General features: G+C 36.7%; 1 protein-coding gene and 1 long non-coding RNA gene across 3 annotated transcripts in view; one reads left to right on the top strand and one right to left on the bottom strand.

Annotated features, from left to right (window-relative positions):
• The window catches only part of LOC106007198, a 52180-nt gene extending 33745 nt beyond the window's left edge, over positions 1–18435 (bottom strand). The window contains exons 1-3 of one of the 2 annotated variants that reach the window (XR_001181784.2): positions 18112–18435; positions 2469–2576; positions 1211–1254 (exon numbers count right to left, since the gene is read on the bottom strand). This is a non-coding gene — a long non-coding RNA (uncharacterized LOC106007198). The remainder of the gene's footprint in view (positions 1–1210; positions 1255–2468; positions 2577–18111) is intronic. The other variant, XR_001181786.2, reaches the window with a different exon arrangement.
• Positions 1–25584, top strand: part of TRDN (triadin) — a 389840-nt gene that overhangs the window by 154792 nt on the left and 209464 nt on the right. The window contains exons 11-13 of the mRNA XM_013063299.2: positions 9405–9409; positions 18872–18925; positions 19955–20014. Coding sequence (XP_012918753.1) covers positions 9405–9409; positions 18872–18925; positions 19955–20014 — 119 coding nt within the window. The remainder of the gene's footprint in view (positions 1–9404; positions 9410–18871; positions 18926–19954; positions 20015–25584) is intronic.

Here is a 25584-nt window from a genome sequence, read left to right on the forward strand (position 1 = left end):
TCATTTTAAAAGATCAGTTTGACTGCCAGCCTGCTGGATTAGAGAGGTGACATGAGATTGGCAACAGACACTTGAGAAGAGAAAATAGTCCAGCCAAGTTGCAAAGCAGGAACTAAACTGGTGTAATGGATGGAGAAAGTAGATAGATGAGAAAAGTATATGGAAAAGGAACCAGTCGGTGAAAGTATCTGATTAATTTAGATGCTGAGATACAACAAGTGATAAGAATGACTCCAGCTTTCTGAATTAGATATCCAGGTAGACAGAAACGCCATTCACTGAGCCAAGAAACCACTGAAATAAAATGGGCCTGGGGAGGAGAAACAGGAAGGTGATGGATTCAGGACAGATGGGGACATGACAGTTTCCTATGAGACATCCAGGTAGAATTACTGAGCAGGCCACTCTAAATTGGCATCTGGAACACAAGAAAATATTATATGGCTGTTATCTGAAATTATATATATCATATATAATAGTGATATGTAACCTGTCCTCTCCTCTATAATTTGTGTATCTTCTATCCCCCAAACCTCATTCCCAAATGAATATCCAGTAATGAAAAAGAAATGTCTGAGAAGTTAGTCCATTTCATGTATCCTACAAACCTCTCTTATGAAGGGGACCCAGGCATTATTGGTCATTTCTTGCTTCTTAGAGAGATGGTGGGAACTCTGTATCTTTAAAAACAGTATAATAATTTATAGCCCGTGCTCTGGAATCACACATACCTGGATCCCAATTCTGGTTCTGCTGTTTACTTATCTGGATGAACTTAAATGTGATAACTATAGTTTCAGCCTCTTTATTGATGAAATTCTGACACTCGTATTACCTATCACAGAGAGGTATTGTACAGACAGAATAAAACTATAATGACTGCAGTTTTTATTATTGTGTTTGATATTGGTGAACTTAGGAAGTTCTCTTTCTATTGCATTTTATTGACTTAACGCAACTTTCCACAAACAGTAGTTTGCAGATCACTACACCAAAATCAACTATGAAGCTTGTTAAAAATTCGTATTCCCGCCATAGCTTAGATCTAGTGAATCAGATTCTTGGCAATTCAGAGAGAAAGAAAAAATCTCTATTTTTAAAAGGTCCTCAACTGAGTATTGAACACGTTAAATTCAGAGAAACTTTGGCTTATGTCCATGTACAAAAAAGCCTTACAGATTCAGCCCATTGTTTTACACCAGACACCTACCTGAACTTGGTAGCCTGTTTCAAGTAGTCTTTTCTCCAGTTTATCTAAATTAAATTAAAATAATTAAGTTAAACTCAAATAAATAAGTACACTTTAATTTTAATAATGCATAATTTACTTAATAATTAATGATTCAAATTTAAATAAATAAAATTTAATCTGAATGCTTTAGTGAGAGATGCATTATCCAATTGACAACAAACCCAATGTTTCATATAACCAACAGCCAGGGAAGAATTTGGGTAGTTGGGCAGGCGATGTTTTCCTTAGGTTGTGTTCTGACTTCAGAATGTTCTATGCACTTTCTGGCCAGATCCTGACCAAGTCACACCTGTAGCTCTGCTCTCTTCAACTCACATTTACTTAGAATATTGTGTTTTCTGTACTTATATGCATTTTACACTTGATATTTCAAAACCCTGTAATATAGACATTATTAACAATGAACAAAGGTAGGTTTGGAGTTTATTTATTCATGCTAAGTTAGTAAATAGCGGGTCTGAGATTTCAGCCCTGAATTTCTAGTTCTATGCCCAAGGCTCTTTCTATTATATTACTATGCGGACATCAGCGTTTGAGGATCCTACCTTCATGTCTTCTGAGACATGAATATTTCTAAAAATGCTTTTCTTTAGTATTAGTCACCTGAATGTCCTATAATTGGCCAGATGTCCTTCAGAAGGGCTTAGATGCCTCTCATGGAGAAATTGTGACTGCTGCTTATCTGGGGGAGAATAATAGTTTTCAAGCCAAGTACCTTAACATTCTAGAAAGACTTATAAGAGAGCAAGAGAAATGCCAGTGGGAATGGGGGGAAAGGTTACATTATACTTACAGGTTATAAGAACCTACTGTATAGTATGTGAAATATTTTTATTTGGCCAGCTACACAAATGTAATGAATTAGTAGTTGCAAATTTTAAATAAAAATCCCATATCCTCTGTTAGTCAGTTCTATGTCAGTACCCATTAAAAAAAGGAATTCACTTGGTCATTAGAGATCACAATTTAATGTAAAGTACATGTAAAATCTTGCTCCAAGACTCCAAATCAGTAATAGCTCTTGAATATTTAAAGAAGAGCCCAGGGCTAGTCCAAAATTTGAAATTTTTGCCTCTGTCCTAAACTTCTACAGACACATTTTATTTGGCTCACAGAGATTTTTTATTTACTGACTTCAAGTGTGGTCCTCTTGACTAAGGGGAGCTTCCTACTGTCTCCATCAACTTCCAGGCATCTGCTTGACCCATTTACTCACTTGGCTCCAGGCGCAATTTCTGTGTGGTAATTATGTGAAGATTGTTTCCTCTTGATATAACAATTTCTTAAATTCCTGATCAACCCTTAATGTCTTGGTCTGCAAGAGCTGCCAACACAAAACACCACAAATTGGATGACTTAAATGACAGGAACTTATTTTCTCACAGTCCAAGGTCAGAGTGCCATGATGGTTGGGTTCTGGAAAGAAACTACTTCCTGACTTGCAGATGTCTGCTTCTTACTATGTTCACATGGTGAAGAGGGAGCGCTGGTAGCTCTTCCTCTTAGAATGACAGTTCTATGAGATCAGGGTTCCACTCTTAACACCTCATTTAAGCTTAATTACTTTCTAAAGGCCAGATCTCTAATACGATCATACGTGGGTTAGGGTCTCAACATATGGATTTGGAGTAGACACAATTCAGTCCATAGTACTCGGTAATTTCTAAACCTAGTTAGTAGCAAAGCAGCTTAAATGTTTACCTCATATAATCAGAGTTGTCGAAATATCTAAATGCTCAGTGGTTTGCATTTTGCCTATCTATTGTATGTAATTTCACACCAGTATAAATTCCCAACTTGCATCATCTTTTATAAATGCTTGATATTGATAGGAATCAAATACTTTTTAAAGTCTTAACTCTCCTCAAATATAACTGACTCATCCTGAAAATAATAAAACAAAAGGAGTAATCTAATCACTGGCAACTACTCTATGTCATTTACCTAGCTGGTAAGCAGATTATTGTGAAAAAATTTTTAGAATCCAGCTGAGAGAGAGAGAGAGAGAGAGAAAAAGGGAGACATCAGACTCACATTTCATTTGGCATTTGGACTGTATAAGCTTATGTTACTGGAGATAATTCGACACAAAACTGACAAGTGACTCTCATTGCCCCAGTGTTCACAGGACAAGGGAGAGCCTATAAATAATAGTGTCACCTTAAGTTTCATTGGATTCTAATTCTGTTGTTGTTGCAAGATAGACATAAATCAAACAACTCCAATTCCCCAATTTGCGACAGATTTTGATAGATTATTCAAGTGTTTGACTCCATTTTATCTCCTACTAGAGGTTCATAAAACACCAAGTAGCAAATGTTTTGCCTATCGGTCTGTCACTTGGACAAGGATGTGTCATTTGTAAAGTGTGACACTTAGGTTTCCACTGTTATATTTAAAGAGTGATTTAATTTGACATTTCACCCTGGAAACCAATACGATGTTTAAATTGGTAACATAACAATATTGCAATATTATGAGGCTTTTGCTGGTACCTCCCTTCCATTCCCAAAGGAGTTTTCACACTGTGGACACGCACTGAGCAGCTTCCTGAGGAGGCCAAGTTATCAGGCAGAGCTGAGCTCATGGGCTTCGTCAGGGCGTGCAGATGTGCTGCCCGCGACTTCATTAACATAATTGATTAGGAACTAGGACATATTTAGTATTAATCAAGCTGTTTTTAGTGAGGCTGATTATGCACAGTCCTTGATGCACTATTTTAGTCTGGAACTTCCTTAGGACTAAGTTGCAAGAAAATGGCATTATGAGAAAAAGGAACTTACTTGGGGCACTGAAGTGTGCTTTTTGATTTGAGGAATGCAGATATAACAGGTCAAAATATAGGAGCTTAAGCATACTCAGCATTTTTTTTGTTTGTTTTCAAAAAGTAGAGCTTATGTATAGCGTGGGTTATTAAGTGTGTTCACGGGACATTGGAAACAATTTGCAATTTTATCACTAACTTTTGAAAAACCATGGACCTTGTTATGAGTAAAACTGCTTTCACATCTGTGAGACCCTTAAAAACTTATTTGTGTGTTCATAGTATAAGGAAATGAGTTTCTCACAGCACTCAACTCGTTCTTAGATATGTTGGTGTGCTTTATGTTGGACTCTTTGTCTCATTCCTTGAGGTTGTATCTTGCTTTCCTTCAGTTTCACTCCTTTCCCCACATCACATGCTTCACACATGATAATGAAGTTTTGATTGCTTTAGATATTTGGGTATGAAGACTCATTGTGTTTTTCAATCACTTGTTTCCTTTGACTCCTACTGTATTTTTTTAGAATATATTTGGCCATGGAAAATTGGCTACAATTACATTAAACAGATAACTAATAACCACCTTAAGTAATCATTTTGGGCATTGTCAATCTGTATTTAATCATGGACATAATTTAAAAGGGACTAACTTAAATGTAATATGAATTTTAACATTCTTTCAAAAAAATACTATGTTTTGTGACAGAACTCCCATGTCTGATGGGAACTCCACTGGGGGTGAAAGCCTTCAAGGTCTGAGAGTCACTATAGCTAACCACTTATTTCAGTAAGGGAGCTGATCTATTGAGTTCTTCCCCTGAATGAAATGGCAACTGCTATATTAACATGACAGGTTATTCTTACTTTTAGCGTGAGAGCCACTTTATCATCCAGTGTTTATCAGAACTGTATTTCTCAGGAAAGATTTGCCCCTCACTGTTCTCAAACAGAATCCTCAGTGATTAAACAAATCCCCACCCCCATCACCCAAAACAGCTACTTCATAAAATCTTAGTATGAGCAGAGTTACCAGATATGATCCCATTATTTTTTAATAATGAGAAAAGATTATTTTTCTTTCCCACTATTTAACATGGACACCTCCCCAAAATATCATGTTTTTTGTTGTCATTGCTGTCTGGAGAATAAAAGACTTCCACCCACATGGAATTACTGGATATTTAATGTAAAATTGCCACAACTTTTCTATTGTGACAAATATGTGGACAGAAGAAGTTACATGATCTCTTGCTAAGAATATATCTTCTTAAGTCACCTATTTTTAAATCAATTTTATTTACTTATTTGAGAGAGAGAGCAAGCACAAGCAGGGAGAGGGGCTTAGGGAGATGGAATGGGGGATAGAATCTCTAGCGGACTCCCCACTGAGTTGGGAGCCCGTCAGGGGCTTGATCATGACCTGAGCCGAAACCAAGAGTCAGATGCTTAACCTACTAAAACACCCAGCCCCTCCTTAAATTACTTTTAATAACCATTATAAGTATACAATTTGTATAAACAAAGCCAAATATAAGGTGAATAAATACCATATACCCTGTCATCTTCTTGAATAAATACAGAACTGGTACTTAGTATGGCAATTGTAAATAATATCATAAATGCCATCTCCCATACATGGGCAAAAGAACTCTAGAGAGAGACCAAGGACTCATCTTCTTAACCTCAGCTTTGACACTTAGTCAGTTGTATGATCTTTGACAGATAGGTCTCCATTTCTTCACCTGTAAAGTGTGGGACCAGAACTTGAATGGTCTCTTGAGTCCCTTTCTGCTCTCACCTAGAGATTTCAAGCTTATTGTTTTCAGGCTGGTGAGTTGATAATAAACTGCCTGAAGAGCAAAGGGAAGACTGTATGGCTTAGCATAGTGATTAAATAGCTACTGTAGATGGTTGTGGTCTAGATAGAGATGACTACTTGTTGGGGCAACCAGACATGCCCCAATGCAGTGCATACTACTATGAAGCATTATTTACTGATGTACAAAAGTGAGTTGTAAAGGTTGTAAAAGTTAGGAGGAAGATGAGATATGAGTAAAGCAAGGCCATGCAATGAAATCACAAGACTTGCATTGGGTCATAAAAAGTGAGTTGGTGGGATTTGTGTAGAGGAGAAAGGAGCATTATAAGAAACTTATTATAAGATTATTTCTTACCATAGGTTGCATCCGAGGACAATGTTCTACAGGAGCTAGTAATGTTTTATTTACAATTCTATTAAACCAAGAACTTTATCACCTTAGCTCTTCGGTGAGCTTTTGCTTCCTGAGAAGCAAAGAGTATAAAATAATAAAATAGAAATTTGGCCCCAGTTCTTATTCCATTAAATCTATGACACAATAAATTTTATTGAACTTTAGGCCGATATAATATTTTTCTTTGTTTTGTGCTGAAATAAACTTATATCTTTCAACAATTTTTAATGGAATTGACCTTTAGTTATAAATTTTGATAAAATATATAAACTAAACTACTTTCACTATTTATCTAACTTAGAAAGTTGCTAACACAACTGAATGAAAAAATATATATAATGATTTAGCAGATTTTCTTTTTTTATTAAAGATTTTACTTATTTATGTATTTGAGAGAGGGGGGAAGCACGAGCAGGGGAGAGGGAAGGAGCAGAAGAAGTGGGAAAAACAGACTCCCCACAAAGCAGGGAGCCCAACCCAAAGTTCTATCCTAGGACCCCGAGATTATGACCTAAGCCAAAGACAGGTGCTTAAAAAACTGAGCCACCCAGGCACCCCAATTTAGCACATTCTCTAGCAGAGTTATATACTCAAACATTAGTTGCCCTTATTATCATTTTTTAATCATGAAGGTTCTACAATATGTATAATAAATTATTAATTTTATGGCAGTTCTTAAATTGGTCTCTACAGAAGGTAATTGTCTTGATGACATTAGTCAATATATGTGAAACTCTACATAATTTCTTAATACAGGCTTCAGGTCATATCCTGAAAAGTTTTGCATACATAGCTAAAGATTTTACATGCCCTCATGGACTCCATGAGCTTGCTAAAGCAATTGGAGGAAGGAGAAGTATGATCAGATTTGCATTTTAGATTACCATCTCAGCTATAGAAAGAATGGATGGCTGAGAGGTGCGGATTGGGGGTATGGAGATGAGACAATTACAGAAGCCTACTGCTCCTGGGGAAAAATTACCTTCCTTTTCCTTTAAACAATCCCCCTTAACCCTCAAAACAATGCCAAGCAGTGAATACGATTTCACATCATTTTAGAATTTAGAAGAGATCAGTGCTCGCTTCAGCAGCACATATACTAGAATTTAGAAAAGATCAGAAAAATCAAGCAAATTGCTTAAGAGAACACAACTATAACAGTGATATATAGTTGACATTCAATCAATGCGGAGGTCAGGGACAGTGCCGGCCCCTCCCCTTGTGGCAGACAATCTGTGTATAACTTGACCCTGTGAAAACTTAACTACCAATAACTTACCGTTCACTAGAAGCCCTACTGATACATAAACACACTGTTGGTAAGGCGTATTTTATACGGATTATTTACTGTATTCTTAGAGAAAAGAAAAATATTATTAAGAAAGTCATGAGAGAAAATATATTTACAGTACTATACTATATTTATTTTAAAAAAATCCACATGTAAACAGACGTATACAGTTCAAACCTATGTTGTTCAAGGGTCAGCTGTAATTGGAATTGGAGGCCAGGTGTCACATACCCAGGTTTAGTCTGTTTCCATTATCTTAGACTAGTGATTAAGTGTTAGGGCTGAGTGTGATTGTTAAAGTCTTATTTGACCTGAGTAAATGAATGGTATTAAGAATAAAAACAGGTTTGGGGAGAGATAATGAGCTCAGTTTGGGGCTTGCTGAGTGTATCCGGGTCCCTGGCACATCAAAATCGGTGATTAAGACTGTTTAATGAATGTAGTATTTATAAAGGTTTTTGCAGAATTACCGTGAAGCATCTCAGGGCTAGCAAAAATAAGGAGCCTGGACCTGAAGAGGTAGGAGAATGGAGTGGTTTACAAAGCCTAAAGCTTAAGACAGAGATGCTCAATGAGAGCTATGTCCCTCATTATGAGAACACACCATCAAAACTCTGTAAAATCATGTGAGTAATATCCTCAATGAGCTCAGGAGGGAGTTGGAAAATAACTCTTTCTTTTTTTTTTTTCTGCTCTATTGTCTCTTCAGGTTGCTCCCATAAAGCAAAAATAACCCAAATCTAGAGGGCAAGGGGCTTAGTTAACACAGTCCATAAAGATCTGTGTGGAGACTGGATCTGGACTAAAAATGAACACTGTGCCAAATGTCAGGCAGCAAGCTAGGCTCTGTTCCTACAAATGGTCGTTTCCTGTGGACCACTGGATGTAGGAGTCTGGAATTTCCAAATGAGGAGATAGAGACATTGGTGTCATAAACTTAATCCAAGCACAGCATTTCCTGAAGTCTGTTATGGGGATCTCTAGTTGCATGATATTCTTGGACCAAAAAAAAAATTTCATGTGTTATATCCTCTTTTCATTGACAATGTATAGTAGTATATCAAGGATCTCATACATGAATCATGGTTATGGAAAATGTTAACATATTTAAACTTCTTATTTTTATATTATTTAAGATTTATAGAACAGTTATAAAGATAATACAGAGATTCTTGTATGCCTTTCAACAAGCTTCTTCTGATGTTCACATTTTCCATAACTGTGCCTCATCTACCAAAACTAACAAATTAACTTTGGTACAACACTGTTTATTCAACTTTCACCTTCCAATGGCTTAAAAAAGATTCTTTAAAAAATGATTACTTACATTTGTGATGGATGAACAAATATTAACATAAATATTCTCAATTTTTCTCTTCTACCTTAACATCTAAGGAGTATTCTAGGGTTATCTGGTCAGGACCCAAGTGTTTGTGTTCTGCTCAGAATATGCTGGGAAAGCAGAAAAATTGGAAGGAATCCAAAGAATTAAATGTATTTATGATGAAACAGAAAGGGTTAGTCCCCAGAAGAAAAGAAAAGATCTGGACAATAAGAAAAGAGGTCAAGGGGCATGTGGGTGGCTCAGGTCATGATCCCAGGGTCCTTAGAAGAAGCCCCACACCCAGTTCCTTACTTGGCAGGGAAGCTGTTTCTCCTTCTCCCTCTGCCTACCACTCTGCCTAGTTGTGCTGTCTCTCTATCTCTCTGTCAAATGAATGAATAAAATCTTAAAAAGAAAAGAAACAAAAAAAAGAAAGAAAGAAAGAAAGAAAGAAAAGCCAAGAAAAGCAAATAGATCCAGCACGGGCTAGAGGAAGTTTTTAGTGTGCTTTTGGGAGAGAGAAGTGTTTGGGGCGGCGGGGAGGGAAGAAGTGTCATGAGGGAGGGTTGGAAAGCTTGAATAAAAGAATGAGTCTTCAGACTACCTTGCTTTGGGTCCCACAACATTAGCTATTTGAAAGACTTCAGGAAAGATTTAAATTTATCTTCAAAACTTCCTGGAACTTTAGACTCTTGTTTCTTTTAGTTGCAACACTGTGCTAGGCCTGAACATGAAGTAACATAGTTCTATTTGAGTTAACATGTTAGAACCAGTGTAATTCACCTTTAATATTGTGGAAAAGTAGTAAGTCTTAATAACTGATTGTCCAATAAACTTTTTAAAAAAGAAATATGTAACTGGGGCGCCTAGGTGACTCAGTAGGCTAAACATCTGTCTTTGGCTCAGGTTATGATCCCAGAGTCCTATGATCAAGCCCCTCCATCTGGCCTCCTGCCCCTCACCCTCACTCGTAGGGAGTCTGCTTCTCACCCTCACCCTCACTCGTGCTCTCTTTCTCAAGTAAATAATAATAAAACATCTTTACAAGAAAGAAAGATAAAACCAAACAGATGGAAGAGGGTCAAGAAAAAGGGAAGGAAGAATGGAAAGAAATGGGTTTCCCATGGATCATGAACTATAAATACATCTTAGTAGACATCAAATACCTTCCATGAGAAACTTACATCTTTAAACTTAGAACTTTCCCCTTGTTATTTGGTTTTGATTTACCATTATTGATTATTAAAAAGACTTTTTCTGAAAACCATTAACTTTTTCCTATTGAGAGAAGTTTTTTCTCTCTGTACACATCTGACAGTATAGCTGGGGGTGGGGGGTAGTCTGTCTGATTTGACCCTCCTAGAATTTATATGTTCTGGGTAGCCAAGGGTAGCACCCACAAAGCAGAACACAGAAAAGGAGCTATTTGTTAACTAGGATCTGTTATTTGTTGTCTCAGGATTTTCTCATAACTTTTTATCATGGTATCAAAAAAGTTTTTTCCCCCGTATTTTGATCTATAAAGGACCAGAGAGGAAGTTAAGGATGACGTGGGTTGTGAATGTAAATGAAAGTGATCTAATAGTAGTTTTCTTATGGGATTCTGATTGGAACCCTCCCACGCCAGCAAATTTTTCTCATAAAGCATTTTATAAAAAAAGAACTGGGTCCTTCCAAAGCTCTAATTTGTAAGTACCAGTTTTTCTTTAAAAAACATTTATTTGTTATTTCTGTTAGTTTGACCTAAATGTTTCTTCCTTGTATATTAACTTGTTACAATTCCAAAAGATATTTTTCTTCCTCTTTACAACAAAAGGAGTCTTTAAAGTCAGGTTGGTTTTAGCTAAATGGAGTAGAGAGTCTTGACAATTGTTCACATAATAAAGGAGAGGGTTGCTCACTTCAATTAGGTATGTATTTTAAATGGCTTTAATGCGTTGTTTTTGGGGGGGGAACTTAATGTTTTTAACATTAAAACATAAAAAATTAATTCTTTTATATTTATTTGACAGACAGAGATCACAAGTAGGCAGAGAGGCAGGCAGAGAGAGGAAGGGAAGCAGGCTCCCCGCTGAGCAGAGAGCCCGATGCGGGACTCGATCTCAGGATCCCGAGACCATGACCTGAGCGGAAGGCAGAGGCTTAACCCACTGAGCCACCCAGGCATCCCCCCAAATTTTTGATCTACTAGAATAGACCTTATATGTGGAATGAGAAAACAAAAGGTTTTGTTACTTGTTTGGTATAGTTTGTGAGAGATGATGAAATTTATGTAGCCCGTGAGTTAAAAAACTTGAATTCATAATACCCAGTGCTCATTATATCACATGCCCTCCTTAATGAATCACAGGCCTCTACCTCTGAAACAAACAATATCCTATATGTTAATTAATTGAATTTAAATTTTTAAAAGTTCAAAAAATTTATATTACTTATTAAAAGAATGCAATCTGGAAATTTGGGTGTGATTCCAATTATATGGCATTCTGGAAAAGGCAAACTATGGAGATAGTAAAAAGGATTAATATTTGCCAGAGTAAAGAAATTCTTCATTTTGGTTATACTTTGCATTTCCCTAATGACTAATAATGATGAGTATTGTTTTCATGTTTATTAGACATTTGTGTATCATATTTAATGATTTATTATACTCTTTTGTTTTAATTGAGCTGCTGTATTTTATTATTGTGGGGTTTTTTTGTTTGTTTGTTTTGTTTTAAAGACTTTATTTATTTATTTGACAGAGAGAGATCACAAGTAGACAGAGAGGCAGGCAGAGAGAGAGGGAAGCAGGCTCCCCGCTGAGCAGAGAGCCCAATGCAGGACTCGATCCCAGGACCCTGAGATCATGACCTGAGCGGAAGGCAGAGGCTTAACCCACTGAGCCACCCAGGCACCCTTATTATTGTGTTTTAAGTGTTCTTATGTATTCTGGATAAAAATTCTTTCTAACATACGTGATTTTTAAATAAAAGAATAAAAGTAAAATAAACCTGAATTCAACATATTAAAACAATGAGAACTTTAAAGTTGTACACTCTGAAAGGATACTTGTTTCCTTTTTAAAGATGTCCATTAGACATATTTTTTAATTGAAACGTTTTGATTAAAAATCAGGCTTGTACATGTGCCCAATATATCTAACTTCTAGTAATTTCCAAGTCAAAATACTTTTGCAAATAACTATTAAGTCTTTAATTATGCAGTAAATCAAATCCTAACTTCTCTATAAAAATGGCAATATCTTTGAAATGGCACTATAAAGTGATGTATATTTCAATTTTGAATGATAACTAGTTTTTTCCTCTAAATTCAATTATGTGATGTTTCTAGGCATTCTTGACATTCCAGATGTAGTGGAGTACTTTTACAATCCATCTCTAAATACAGATAAATGTAAGAAAAAAAATTAAGGTGAAGATATGAAAAAAATAATCTTTTAGAAATAATATGATACTGAAAATGAAAGGTATTAGAAAAGAACCTTTATGATTTTCTTATCCTTATAGAAAAACACACTGGAAATGTTTACAATAAAGGATCTTGAGGAAACAATGATTCTACATAAAAATAAACTTTAAAAGTGTTAAAAGAGTTCTTCCAAAGGCTTCAAATTCAGCAACACCAAAAAAACCAAAAACCAAAACCAAACAAACAAAAAACAGCCAATAAAACAAAAGCAAAACCACAAGAAGATTGGAGAATGAAACGGTGGAAGACAGCATTGATTTTTGTTCTCTTCGTTTTTTTTTTTTTTTTTTTTTTTAAGGAAGAAGGGTAAATCTTTCCAAATGGGTAAGATTTGAAGAGATTCATAAAAAATTGGGAGAGCTTTGGCTATCGAGAAGATTTTTGCAGCAGAGGAAAGCTATCTGCCAAGACCTTGATCATGGACTCTGTTGCTCATGGTAAAGAAGAAAACAACAAAAATTGCAATTACAGTCTATGAAGCTACCCAGAGAGAAGTGTGTGGAGATGGAGAGCTTCTCACTTAGTGAAAGTCAACAGATTTTGAGCACTTGCTTTCTGAAATATAAAAGCATGGAGGGGAAAAATACAAACCAGAGTCCTTCTGTCTCATCTCTCCCTCTCTCACACACACACTCTGAGGCTACCTTTGCTCTTTCACTTCTAGATAGAAAAGTAAAAAAAATAAATAGGTGTGCCAACCTTCATCGATATAAATGTAACCCATTCAAAAGTACCACACTTATCGAAAACCTTTATATCATTTTTGAAAGGTTTCAGGGTAGTCTACCTTATCTGTTTTAGATATCAAGTTTAGTTAATATAAGATACATTTTTGCAATTTGAAATGTATCAAAGAATGTATCACTTTGCATTCTCTTTTGCCTACAAAATTCAAAAACAGAGAATAATTGTGGTTATGTCTGAGCACTTGGGCTGTGAGGGGGCTGAAAGCTGTTGGAAAGCATGCAGTAGAAGCAGGAACTTCTGTCCTGCCAGGGATCAGTTCACTTGCAAGGGTCTGATAGAATACGTCTACCTCAAGCTTCACTTTTTACTTGCAGCAGTGAGAACAGGGTGTGCGGTTATGCTTAGTTTGGAACACTTGTGTCATTTCTGGAACTTGGGAAGTTGGGCAAGTGGCTCTTTGATGAGTGATTTTTCTCACTGGTTACAGGATGTATAGACTTTTCACCTGAGGACCAAGTCAATGCTGATGCCCGTGAGGTCATGTGCTTTTATCTGTTAGTGTAATTTCCTCTTACCTTAAAATAAGTAACATTTCAACCAAATTTAAGTACTTTTTTTTTTTTTTTTTGCCTGACTATGACCACATAAAGTAATTTTGAGATCCCTTCTCTCTGATCCTTTTGAGGCTTCATGAATTGGCTTAGGGTCTCTTGAAAAAGTTCTGATTTACAGTGATCAGATCGGGAGTCCTCTGGGACATTTCAGTTGTTAGTGGGGAGATATCACTAAGAATTCTCAGCCAGTGTCCATGGGACCCCCGCAGTCTCTGCCCCTGGGGTCTTCAGTGGGCTTTGGTATTGACACCTGACACTCTCCATCAAAGCCAGACCATTTCAGACTCCGTCTGTGCTTACTTCCCCAAGAAGTAGATTTATACTTTCACTTGGCCTTGGTTTGGGGCCTCTGTGGTGGTTCCCTTAGATTTTACCTTTAATATCCTTCAAAGTCCTTATTGTAACTGTAAACTTTCCTGCTTCTTATTCCCATACCTAGAGTTCCTGGAAGGAATTTTTTAAAACCATAGACCCTGGCCAGGGGGTTGACATGAGGGAGGACAAATGTCTGTTGACGGAGCAAACTGTGATTTTAAGAGTCTCTGGGTAGTCAGTGAAAGGTGCTATTGAATTGCTGGTTGTGAATCATTTGTTTTAATAGTTGATTATGAGAAGAGCTGGCCTCCAAGAATAATTCAGCTATCACTAAAGGAAAAGCCAAGGCAAAGATAATGGATTCAGCTTCTGACAGGCCAGTTTAGTTATGCCAGATAATTCGAGTGAAGTCCTTAATTTAAGAGCTTTGCTGCCATAGCAACCTAATTACAATGTAAAGTGAGGTACTCCTAGCACCATTCTATAACGTTACATTCCTTCAAGAGTCCCAAATAAAATTCAGAGGAAGAAAACAAAGAAAAAAGAACGAGAATATTTGTATTGAATTCTTTTACTTTCTTAATTTTCTTCCTTACAACATGATCACAAAGTCCAGTGGGGCACTTAACACCACCCAGCAGCCCCCAAATTTCCGCTTGAAACAGAGCTCAGCATCATATGATTTCTCTGCTTGGAAGCTCTCAGTGGTCTCTTATCTTACAATAAAATGGGACCATCTTTACCATGAGCAACAGAGTCCATGATCAAGGTCTTGGCAGATAGCTTTCCTCTGCTGCAAAAATCTTCTCGATAGCCAAAACTCTCCCAATTTTTTTATGAATCTCTTCAAATCCTACCCATTTGCAAAGATTTACCCTTCTTCCTTTAAAAAAAAAAAAAAAAAAAGAACAGAACAAAAAACAATGCTGCCTTCCACCGTTTCATTCTCCAATCTTCTAAGACGCACTATTTTTTCCTGACCCTTATCCCCACCTGACACCATGTACACATATTCTATATATGTAATATACACATATCGTATATATGTGTATATATAGATACATAACATACACATATATTTAAAGCCTTAAAAATGGACTTTTCTCTGGATTTAACATTTTATAAGCCATAACAAAGCCAGAGAACTCTTAGTAGCTATTTACAAAGCGAAAACTTTCTGAGTTAACCTGCTCCCAGCAAAATTGAGAAGTAAATGCAAGAAGAAGCATGCTTCATTTAAAGAATGAAGGAATAAATGGATGGAGAGAGGTCTGAACACTCTACTCATTCCCCTGCCTTTTACGGTTGAAGACGGAAGAGGGACTCATGGCTGCACAAGGCAGCAGCTACTAATTACACAGAAGCTGAGACCGGAATCCACGTCTTCATTTCATCCCAGCACCCTTTCATAATATTTAAAATCCTACTGATTTCCTTTTTTCCTGAAGTTTCTCAACATAAAATATTCAATTTTATCTTATTTATATTCATGAAGTTTCTTATTCATAAAGTATTCTGTGCCTTCGTACAGAAAAAAAAAGAATATTAGTGTGCATTTACTCAAATAGATCAATAAATGTCCTATCTAGAGAAATTACTGAAGATTATATGTGGTCAAAGTTTTATTGTTTCTAAAGGATCATAACAGCTACTCGCTGCCAACTCTATTTTATGAACATCCCCTCTGATCTAGGCACTTCAGGTCAGTGTCTCCATTCCTCGCAACAAGCCAGCAAAGTAGTTTTTATTGGTCTCGTTTTTCAAATGAGGACAACAAAATTCAGTGTGTCATAGTGCATGGCTCAATTTTCTGCGACCAGAAAGGGTCAGAGACAGAATTTAGACCAAGGTCACTCCCGCTAGCACCCGTGCTTTCTCTCTTGCCTCATGCCTCTGTAAGATAACAGTGGAGAACTGTAATAATCACTGGTGTCATTGAACTTATCTGCTTGTGTGAAGTTTCCCATGATCACGGTATGAGCGGGTTCCAAGCCAGCCTCTGCCACTCTAAAGAAATAAGGTGACAGTGACAAGATGTGTTGGAGGGCATTGTTTTGGAAGAAACACACCTTTATTTACTTGACTGGAACCAAGAATACATCAATCCTGGCCAGAGAGGTCTAGAAGAGGAGCCCCCATCTGACATGTTAAATCTGGATAGTCTCTACAGTAGAAAGGAAAAGAGGGGACTAACAAAACATAAGATGAAAAATTACACATTTGCATTTGTTTTCCCGTTTTCCTGGGAACAGCATCTAAGAAAGCTTCATAGTTCTAATTGACTATTGTTCATTTTCTGGCTTTTCAGAAGGCATAAAAACATTTTAAAGCAAGAGAAAAGCCCATTGTCAGGGTTTAGAAAGCAAAAAGTAAGTCATTTAATTTTTCTTTCATCTGATGTTAATTTATGCAGAAGCTAATAACATATTTGTGGCTCAGAGCTGCTCATTGTGGAAAGGATTTCTCTCTCAACCAGCCTTCCCTGTGATCCCTGCCAGATAGAGCCATCATTTCAGGGCGTATGACACTTTCGCCAGAGAAAGACAGTACACTGATAAGTTCACAGGCTACAGACATATTTAATTGCTACTCCTGTGAAAGCCAATGGTATTAAGTGTTCTAACTCTTCTCTAGCTGCCACAGTCAAAACAGGAAACAATTTGGAGGAGAGGGTGAGGAGGAAATTAAATATTTGGGTGCATAGCAGGTGGAAAGGGAAGAGTATTGTTGACTGTTGGGGAAGGAGAATTTTCATAAAAGAAACATGGGTTACTTTTATTTCTAAGCAGGATATAATTAAATTGTTGTGTCTTTTATAATTCCACTAATTCTGCTGCTGCCAAGTCACCTATAGAATAGAGACAATAGTGCTTGAAGAAATGCAGAATCTTCAGAAGTTGATGTTTTAAATGAATTCACCATGAATAAAGTAAGCCCCATAATGACAGCTTAAAGGTCTAATTCATAAAAATGTTATTAAAGTACATTATTTATACCTGCTTTTTGTGGACTTCTGCTTTTATTCATGACTCTCTCAGTGGATGGCCATAATCACAGGCAGAGTGTAAATGGAAGCTTTAATTCAATCTGAACTAAGGCAAGAATACTGTATCACCACAATAAAATTCCAGTTATATTAATTTAAAGAGTAGGATTCATTGCACAAGAGAATCCTCTTTAAAAAAAAAAAAAAAGAAAAGAACGTCTTTCATCTTATGACCTCAAATATCGACTTTCATTCTGAAGTTCAGTGTAAGATTAACTAATTGGCATGAACTTTTAAATGAAATATTTATTCCTCTACATTAGGAAACTGAAACTTGGATCCTGAGTTGTGATCTTATTGTGACTCCAGCATTGATGTCTGATGTGGGCTAAGAAATATTTACAAGCAATCTGTATTTTAATTAACCCATTTTCTGACTCAAACATTTAGCAGATGCCAACTCACTTGTCTGGCATATGCATTTTTTTAGATAAGATGTAAAATTTCTCCCAGACAAGCTGAAAGTAATGATACTTAAATCAAAAGTATCTTTATTCAGAATTTGAAACACAATTTACATATTTAATATGCATAAACCTTTAGGAAAAGGCAAGTGGAATTCAATTGATTTATTTGGAACTCTGGAACTATCAAAATTGGACTTCTCAACTTTCTCCTTCTGACTGGATGAGCTGTGATGGTACACCACAGACACATTTAGACAGTGTGAATCTATTTCTTCCTACGACATGAGCTTATCTCTAGAAGTCATGAGAAGGGGTTCTTTATAAATTATACTTCTAACACTGAAAGTGTTATCTTTGATCTTGTAGGTAAAAAAATCTCTACACCTAAGGGAATGAATTAATTCCTATATTTAATAAGATGCAATCATTAGTAGACAACTTCAGCGTTCACACTAGAACTAGGCATTGAATTTCTTCAGCATAGAAACAATCTTATAATAGTTCTGGGTATTGAAAATCTTTGAAAGCTTGGCATCTATACTTGTGATGAGAGACAAGTGACAAAGAGAAAGATATTTCAAATATAAGGTAAATAGTACTACTAATTGAGGATGAAAATGAGTTGGTTTCCATCATGAACCCTACTCTAACCTAAAAAGACTGACTATTCCATTTCGAGAACTCTGTACTTCTGCAGGACTCTGTTTTTCGAAATGAGTACACTTACCGGAACCATGTCCAGGGATATCCAGTTTTTACCTGGCTACAGTGAGGCATTTGAGGTTCCCTCTGCTGTCAGACCGAGACTTTGTCAGATCTCTGAAAAAGAAATCTTCCATGGAGACGTCTAGAGGCACCACATGCCGATCTCTGTGGCACCCAGAATTTCCGCAACCTCTGGGTGCAAAAACCTGAGCACCCTCGTTGATACAACCACTCAGGAAGGGCAGTGAAAGTCATGTCCCCAGCATACTGCCAGACAGATGTCACCAGCCTCCAAAGGCCTGCTGACAAGAAGCAGATTTGAAAAATAGTTAAATCAAAATAGATATCATTTATGGCTTAGTGTATTATTTCTAATGACATTGAACATGCAAAAAGAAAACAACGAGAATATTCTTTTAGCTTACCTGCAGTATCTTTCCTTAGAAATGAGGTTTTAATGTCATATATTACTATCTTTCTTTAGGCACCAGGCAATTGCTTGGTTCGGAAAGCTCAAACTATCTTGTTCATTATTTATAAACAATATTAGCAACCTACAATTTTATGCATTTACTGTGAGCGAGGCACTGTGTGGAGTGCTTTGTAAACATCAGCTCACTTTGAGGGAAGTACTATTATTTTACAAATGAGGAAAATAAGGTTTAGTGAGATTAAATCACTTGCTCAAAGTCACAAAACTATCTGGAGGCAGAACTCATTTGACAGTAAGTTTTCATTCAAATCTTGGTTTTTCTGTACTAAATTCTCTTCTCTAGAGAAAGAAGAGGAAAAGAAGAAAGCGGAGAAGAAAGTGACTTCTGAAACAAAAAAGAAAGGTAAGTAATTTAAAAACTAATTCAGAAGTCAATTAGTATCCCTTTACAATGCCACTGGCAAAGCTTTTGTTTTCTAGGAGAGAATGAATAATAATTAATAATTTTATTGTTACTGTCATTAACAAGCACTCTTGAGATTTATAAAAATTCCACATAAGGTTGAAATTAATAAATATTTAAAAAGAAAAGTCATGCCTTAACATTTTTTTACCAATTTTTACTGATGGAATTTTTTCTTCCTTGGGAGTGGTGCTCAGTCTAATTGACTTCATTTGACTGCAAATACAAATACCAGCATTCCTATTCATTCAGTTAAATAAAAAGTGTCTCTCAAAGGACAACTACTGAATGTATAGGGGGAAACAGTAGTTGATTGGTTTGCTGTATCTTGTCACTCCTTTAGACGGTTGTTTTCAGATGGTACTTCTGAAATCCCACGTGATCTCCAGAGATTTCTGAGCTTCTGACATGCTTCTGGTGGCCTGATAAGCCCAGAGAACTTTCTATATACTCTTTTTAATGACTTTCAGAAAAAAACTATTGAATTAAACCATAATTAGTAATGACATTTAAAGTTTCCATTGTCGGGACGCCTGAGTGGCTCAGTGGGTTAAGCTGCTGCCTTCGGCTCAGATCATGATCCTAGGTCCTGGGATCAAATCCTGCATCGGGCTCCTTGCTTGACAGGGAGCCTGCTTCTCCTGCCTCTGCCTGCCACTCTGTCTGCCTGTGCGCGCACGCTCTCTCTGTCTGATAAATAAATAAATAAAATCTTTAAAGTTTCCATTGTCATGAGAAATTATATTTTGAGCTTAGCAAAAATCTTCTCCTTTCCTGAAGAGAAAACACACCAGAGCCAGTCTTCGGTCATGAAGGTGTTAGTTTACTCATGTTTGGGCAAGACTACGGCACTGATTTCCGATTACTCTGTAGACGATGTGTTGGATGCCATGATGGCTGTCATGTGTGCCCTGACATATATGAGAATTAACCAGGTAGATGCCTCTAATTTTCTCATTTTATTACCAGAAAAAGAAGATGTCAAAAAGAAAACGGATAAGGACACTGCCGTGGATGTGAAAAAAAAAGGTATTGTACTTCGTTTCCTTAGGTTATGTTCATGATGCTTGTTCATGAGAGGATCTGGGGAAAAGATAAACAAACTGGGTATAGGTACTTAAATCTCTCTATGTGCAGGCCGTCAAAGCAAACATTGCACTAGACAAAATTAAGCATGCAAGGAAGACTTCATTCGAGGCTGTTGTAATAGAGGAGGGAGGTCACAACTCATTCTGAACTCAATTTCACTGAAATAAAAAGCAGGAGGATTTTTAAGAGCTGCAAAGGGATGGAGAGTTGTAAGCCCTCTGTGTGTGCTAATTGGCCTACTCAAAGAAAAGTAAACTTTTTTCTTAGTGACTTAATGACAGGAGTGTGTTTTTACAACTTGGAGCAAGACACCCCAAAGGAGGGAGGTCCTCACTATTCCAAAGAAACTAGGCGATTGGGGTACTATTGTTCTCGATGATGACTGCATTTCAAAGGGATGGCTCCCTTATCCCTGAAAAAGGTATTCTCAAGTTTAGAAAACGGGAAAGAGCCTTTTAGAAAAACATATCTCAAAGGAGCAGAGAAAGAATTTACAATTACAAGTCTTCTGCAGTAAATGCTCTAAGAAAAGGGAGGGCAGGAGCCTAAGGTCAGACAGAAGTCTGTCTAAAGCTTAGTGAAGCTGAAGAGAACTTTAAGGCCATCCTGGTGAAGACATAATGAAATTGAGAAGAGCTACGGAGCATAATAACACCATTTTGCAAAGCTAAGAAGCTCAGAGAGAACAATGCAGCCCATTAAGAAATAGTATTGTTCAACAGCTTAGATTTTTGCTTTATATTTAGTTGTGCTTTAATTCTTGTTCAAACATGAATACCGACTTCTATTCAGGTTAAGCTTAAGTCTAGGTGAAAAAGATAGTTGTCTTGTATCATGAGATATTATGGTTTGGTGTTAAGTGTTCTCATCCCAAATATTTCCTCTACTGGTGTCAGTGATGCTTGAAATTCCACCATTAGAGATATTCCATTTCTTTGAGTTATGAAGGAATTGTCCTCTATTAAAATGCAAATTTCTGAGGGCCTGTGTATACAGGGTAGCAAACTAATTCTTCTCAGTTATTAACACTTACAGTGAAAGAGGTTTCCAGATTTTCTCTGTGTAATAATATGCTGGAAACAATGCCCTAGAAAATGAGGCAGTAGGTCAGCTTCAGTGAAGGAGATTTGAAGAGAGAACTTCAAAGTAAGCCATTGTGTGCAGAGAGAAAGATTGGATGGCATCAGTAAAAAGCTATTTTTCCTAGGAAGTATAAAACCTCTGTCGGGGGGGAAAATGTAATGGTGAAGGATCCTGGAAAGGGAGCCCACAGGATGTCAAACTAGATGGCAAAAAGTAGCAAATAGGAATTGCATGAAATCCTCAACATCATGCAGGGTAAAAAAAAGTTTTAAATATTAAGAGTTGCATGATGGTATATGATTCATGAAATGCTCAGGAAGAGACCTCCAGGTGTTCTGTGAGTCTGAGCTCATTGCCAAATACTTTGCATTCAAATTTTTATTATTAAGGATGTCTTACTGTAGAGTCTGTTGTATTATGGAACACTCATTGATTTTGTTTGGTTTAAAACTTTCCTCATTCCCTGGTGAAATATGTATCTTATCATAAGAAAGAGAAAATGCAATTCTGACTATATGATGATACTGAGAACTTGGTTGCTGGGGTCTATGTATCTGGGCCGTGATTGGGTGCTAAAGGGAAACGAGGTTCTCCTTTCTGGGCCATCAGTTTTGTCAAGTATTTGCAGAAGGAAGTTTTGAATTGTAACCTTCAAAGTTTTTGTTATACATTTGCAAATGCAAATTCAGAAAAATACTTTCGCCAAAACTCAGTGATGTGTGTGGTTATCATTTTAGTTTGGTTTCAGTTTTTTAGGAGAAAGGCGATACACCTTTATATACAGTGAGTGATAGGAAAATTCGATGTTTCTCTGTTACTGGGAGACCCGTGTTATTAGCCCAGCAGTCATGTCAAAGTGAGGTTGTATACCACTGGCAAGAGAACTGGTTTTGCCAATATCACTTCCCACAATGTCAGGGTTCACTCACTCACTTCCTACAAGGCCAGTGCTCATGGGGTCATCCATTAATACAGAGAACGTCCTGGGTGGCTGCTCAACATAGATGGGGAGGGCTGCTCAGCCAGTGTTGAAAAACAGCTTTGTCCTTCTTGGAACCAGTTGTCCATGTGTGTGTTTGTCATTTTTACTTTTGATGACACAAAATACTGTTGGCCTTAAAAATTAGTTCAGCTTCCTCATGGAAATATGTATAAATTGTTTGTTTATAAGCTCTTGACCCCCAAATACTCAAAATTGTGTGTGTGTATGTGTATGAGTGTGTGTGAGAGACAGACAGACAGACAGACAGAGATTCAACCAATACTGGTATTTAACTCCTGTTTCTTTTTAGAGTTTAATAGTTCTCCAGCTGTATTTTTATGTGAGAGGCAATATGGTTTAAAAACAGCAAGTTTGCAATGTGAAAGTAGTAATTTCCAGAGATAATGAGAGAAATTGAAAATAACCTGAAATCTTGAGGAGCTGGAGCAGACACGTCATTTCTTCTTAAAGCAGTTGGAAGAATATGGCGGAATGTCTGATGCTACTACTCTAACCCCAAAGAGTAGAAAATTTACAAGCATAGTATATGCGTAGATGCTGATGGGTTTTATTGTGATATTTTATTATATTTATATTGAATTTTATATTATTTACACTTATGTAACATATAAAGTTACCTATTTATAATATTGTTATTTTATTTTATTATATTTATATATTATAATTACATAGATGCAAATGAACCTAAGGCTTAAATTCTAAGATATATGAGCCTCTGCTGCCTGAAACTGGTAAATCCCACTTTGCAAATGATCTGGGCTAGGGAAAATGTGGATGGGATTTTGCATGATATAAAATTGTCAGTTCACAAATGAATAGTGGTTGGAACTAGGTAATTGGTGCATCAGAGTTTATTACAATGATCTCTTGTTTTGTATATATTTCAAATTGTCCTTGTGAAGACAAATAGCTGCCACTTAAAAAAACGCTATGTGAAATGGGGAAAAAAGTCTCCAGGATATTTTTACAGTCTTATGAGATATGTTTCAGCCTAAATACCATGAAGAAAAACAAAGAAAATAAAAACTTTTAAAAACCATCTCCCTATGCTTATGTCAGAGCGTTAGACATAACACAGTGCTTAAGTTAGGGCAGACGGAAGGGCTCCTGTACAGAATTGTTGTGTACACAGGTGGCGAAGTATGGGAAGTACGGGAAGGACAGCAGTCAAGGGGTTGCTCCTGGATTGTTGAGACCAGGGCACGCCAGCTGGTCAGAAATCTGCTTCAGTCACCGAAGCTGCCTCTCATCCACAGACTAGACCCTGGGAATGTTGACACCAGTCTTGGCAACTGACTCACATCCAAGTAACCTTAGCCACATTTCTGCTTTTCAGCCTCCTGGAGGTGGGTCTGATTGGTAGAATTACATCTACTGCTAGGGAATTGGGAAGAGGTGGGGTTTTGGTGTTCCATGTTTTCCATAAGGAAGGAGGGTAAAATGGAAGCTGAAAGAGGTTGTCCAAGGTCTCTACGTAAGATACAGACATGGTTTATAAGATAAAACTCATATAATAAGAGAAGGTTTTTGAAGACCTGAATTGTACAAAGATGGCTCAGTCAAGCAGCATGGTAAGAATGTGGCAATTTGAAGGGCCTAGGAGACATACTTAAACTCATTTGTGTTGTTTTTACCTAAACCCTAGACCAAAGAAGCATGGATATTCTTCCTCTCTTTATGTCACAAAAGTAACATTTTTGAAGAAATAATTTTCTTAGTGCTTGATGAGATGATAATGGTTAAAAAAATCAACTGCTTTTCCTTATAAAGCAATAATTATAATTTGGAGAAAACACATAAACCATTATAGAAATGGGTCAGAAGTATGATTTATTTTTCTCAGATCGGCCTTTTTGGAGTTATAAGTTATTTTACACTTTTTGGAGTTAAATTCATTACCACCCTGTAATGTTTATGAGCCTATTAATTATGAAGGTGATTTTGACATGATAACTGATAATGGAGTAAAATGATGTTTCATTATCACACTTTGCAACATGATTTTTTCCCCAAGAATAATCTGAATTGGAATATAAATTACAAGAAAGATATTGAAAAACCAGACTAGTTTTTCTGGAATAGCTGCTAGAAAAAAGCTAATTCACTCATTCGTTTATTCTTGCATGCCTTCTTGCCAGCAACATTCACTTAATGCCTACTCCTTACCAGCCATGGTACTAGGTGCTAAGTACACAGAGGTAGATAAATGAACATAAGCCCTAATGGAGCTTACAGTTTGATAAGGGAGGCACACAGTGAATTAGTGGACATAATGTCCATAAGTACAACGTGGGGTAAGGCCCACAGGGGAAACAAATTTGGGGTAATAGCAGAAAGCGGGGGAGCTATTTAAATAGATAAGCTTGTCAGAGCAGGCTTATCTAAGAGACAACATCTAAATTGGAATATGATATATTAGAAGGATCCAACCATTAATGCATGCATCTTTATGCAACATGTAAATGTGAATATGGTGTGTATGTGTGTGTGTGTGTGTGTGTGTGTGTGTGTATGTGTGATATGTATATATGCAATATGTCTGGGAGGAAGTACAAGCAGTCAGAACCCACAGGACATATATAAGTGTTGTACTTATTAAAAGTGTAATAGGAAACACTTGAAAGGTGTTAACAGTGTAAGAAAACATTCTGATTTATGTTTCATACAAAGTATATACTCATTTTGATAGTGGGTAAGAGAGGGAAAAGGGAAGAGGTATACCAGTTAAAAGATCATAGCTTTTATTGAAATGGGGAAGCCTATATGGGGAGCAACTATAATGGAAACAATCAAGAGTTTCCTCTGAAGTATGTTAAGTTTCAAGTGACTATGACATATCATTCACATTTTGTATCAGGAGCTATTTTAACTGTTTTACAATACTAACACATTCTATCTTTACAATAAGTGAATAAATAGATTGTTATAATCCTTATTATAAATTGAATAACCTGAGACACAGAGAGGTTAAGTAAGTTACCCAGGGTCACATAGCTAGAAAATATCAGGGTCAAGATTTTAACCCATATACTCTGAAGAAGCAGTCAGATTTATGGGTCTGGATCTCAGAGGGGAATCTGAAGTCAAACTATAAATACAAAAATCCGTATCAATCATAGTTATTGCCCTGGGAATAAATGAGATTACCCAGAGAGACTGTGTCAAAAGAAAAAGAAAGTGGAATACAGAATCAAGACCTGGGGAATTCCAACATGGAGAGATTAGATAATGGAACATAAAGCAAAAGAGGCTGAAAGGAATTGCTGGAGAGGTTAAAGGAAAAGCAAAAGAGCTCAGTATTAGAGACATTTTAGAAATGAATGGTTCCAGAATCACGAAGTCATCAACCTTGTGACTGTTACTCAGAAGCCATGACTGGAGGGCAGGATTGATGAGAGCGCCTCCTATGGGACGAAGGAAAGCC

This window comes from Mustela putorius, unplaced genomic scaffold, assembly GCF_011764305.1.
Source record: "Mustela putorius furo isolate JIRA1106 unplaced genomic scaffold, ASM1176430v1.1 tig00003863_pilon_pilon_pilon, whole genome shotgun sequence".
In the NCBI taxonomy this organism is placed as follows: domain Eukaryota; kingdom Metazoa; phylum Chordata; class Mammalia; order Carnivora; family Mustelidae; genus Mustela; species Mustela putorius.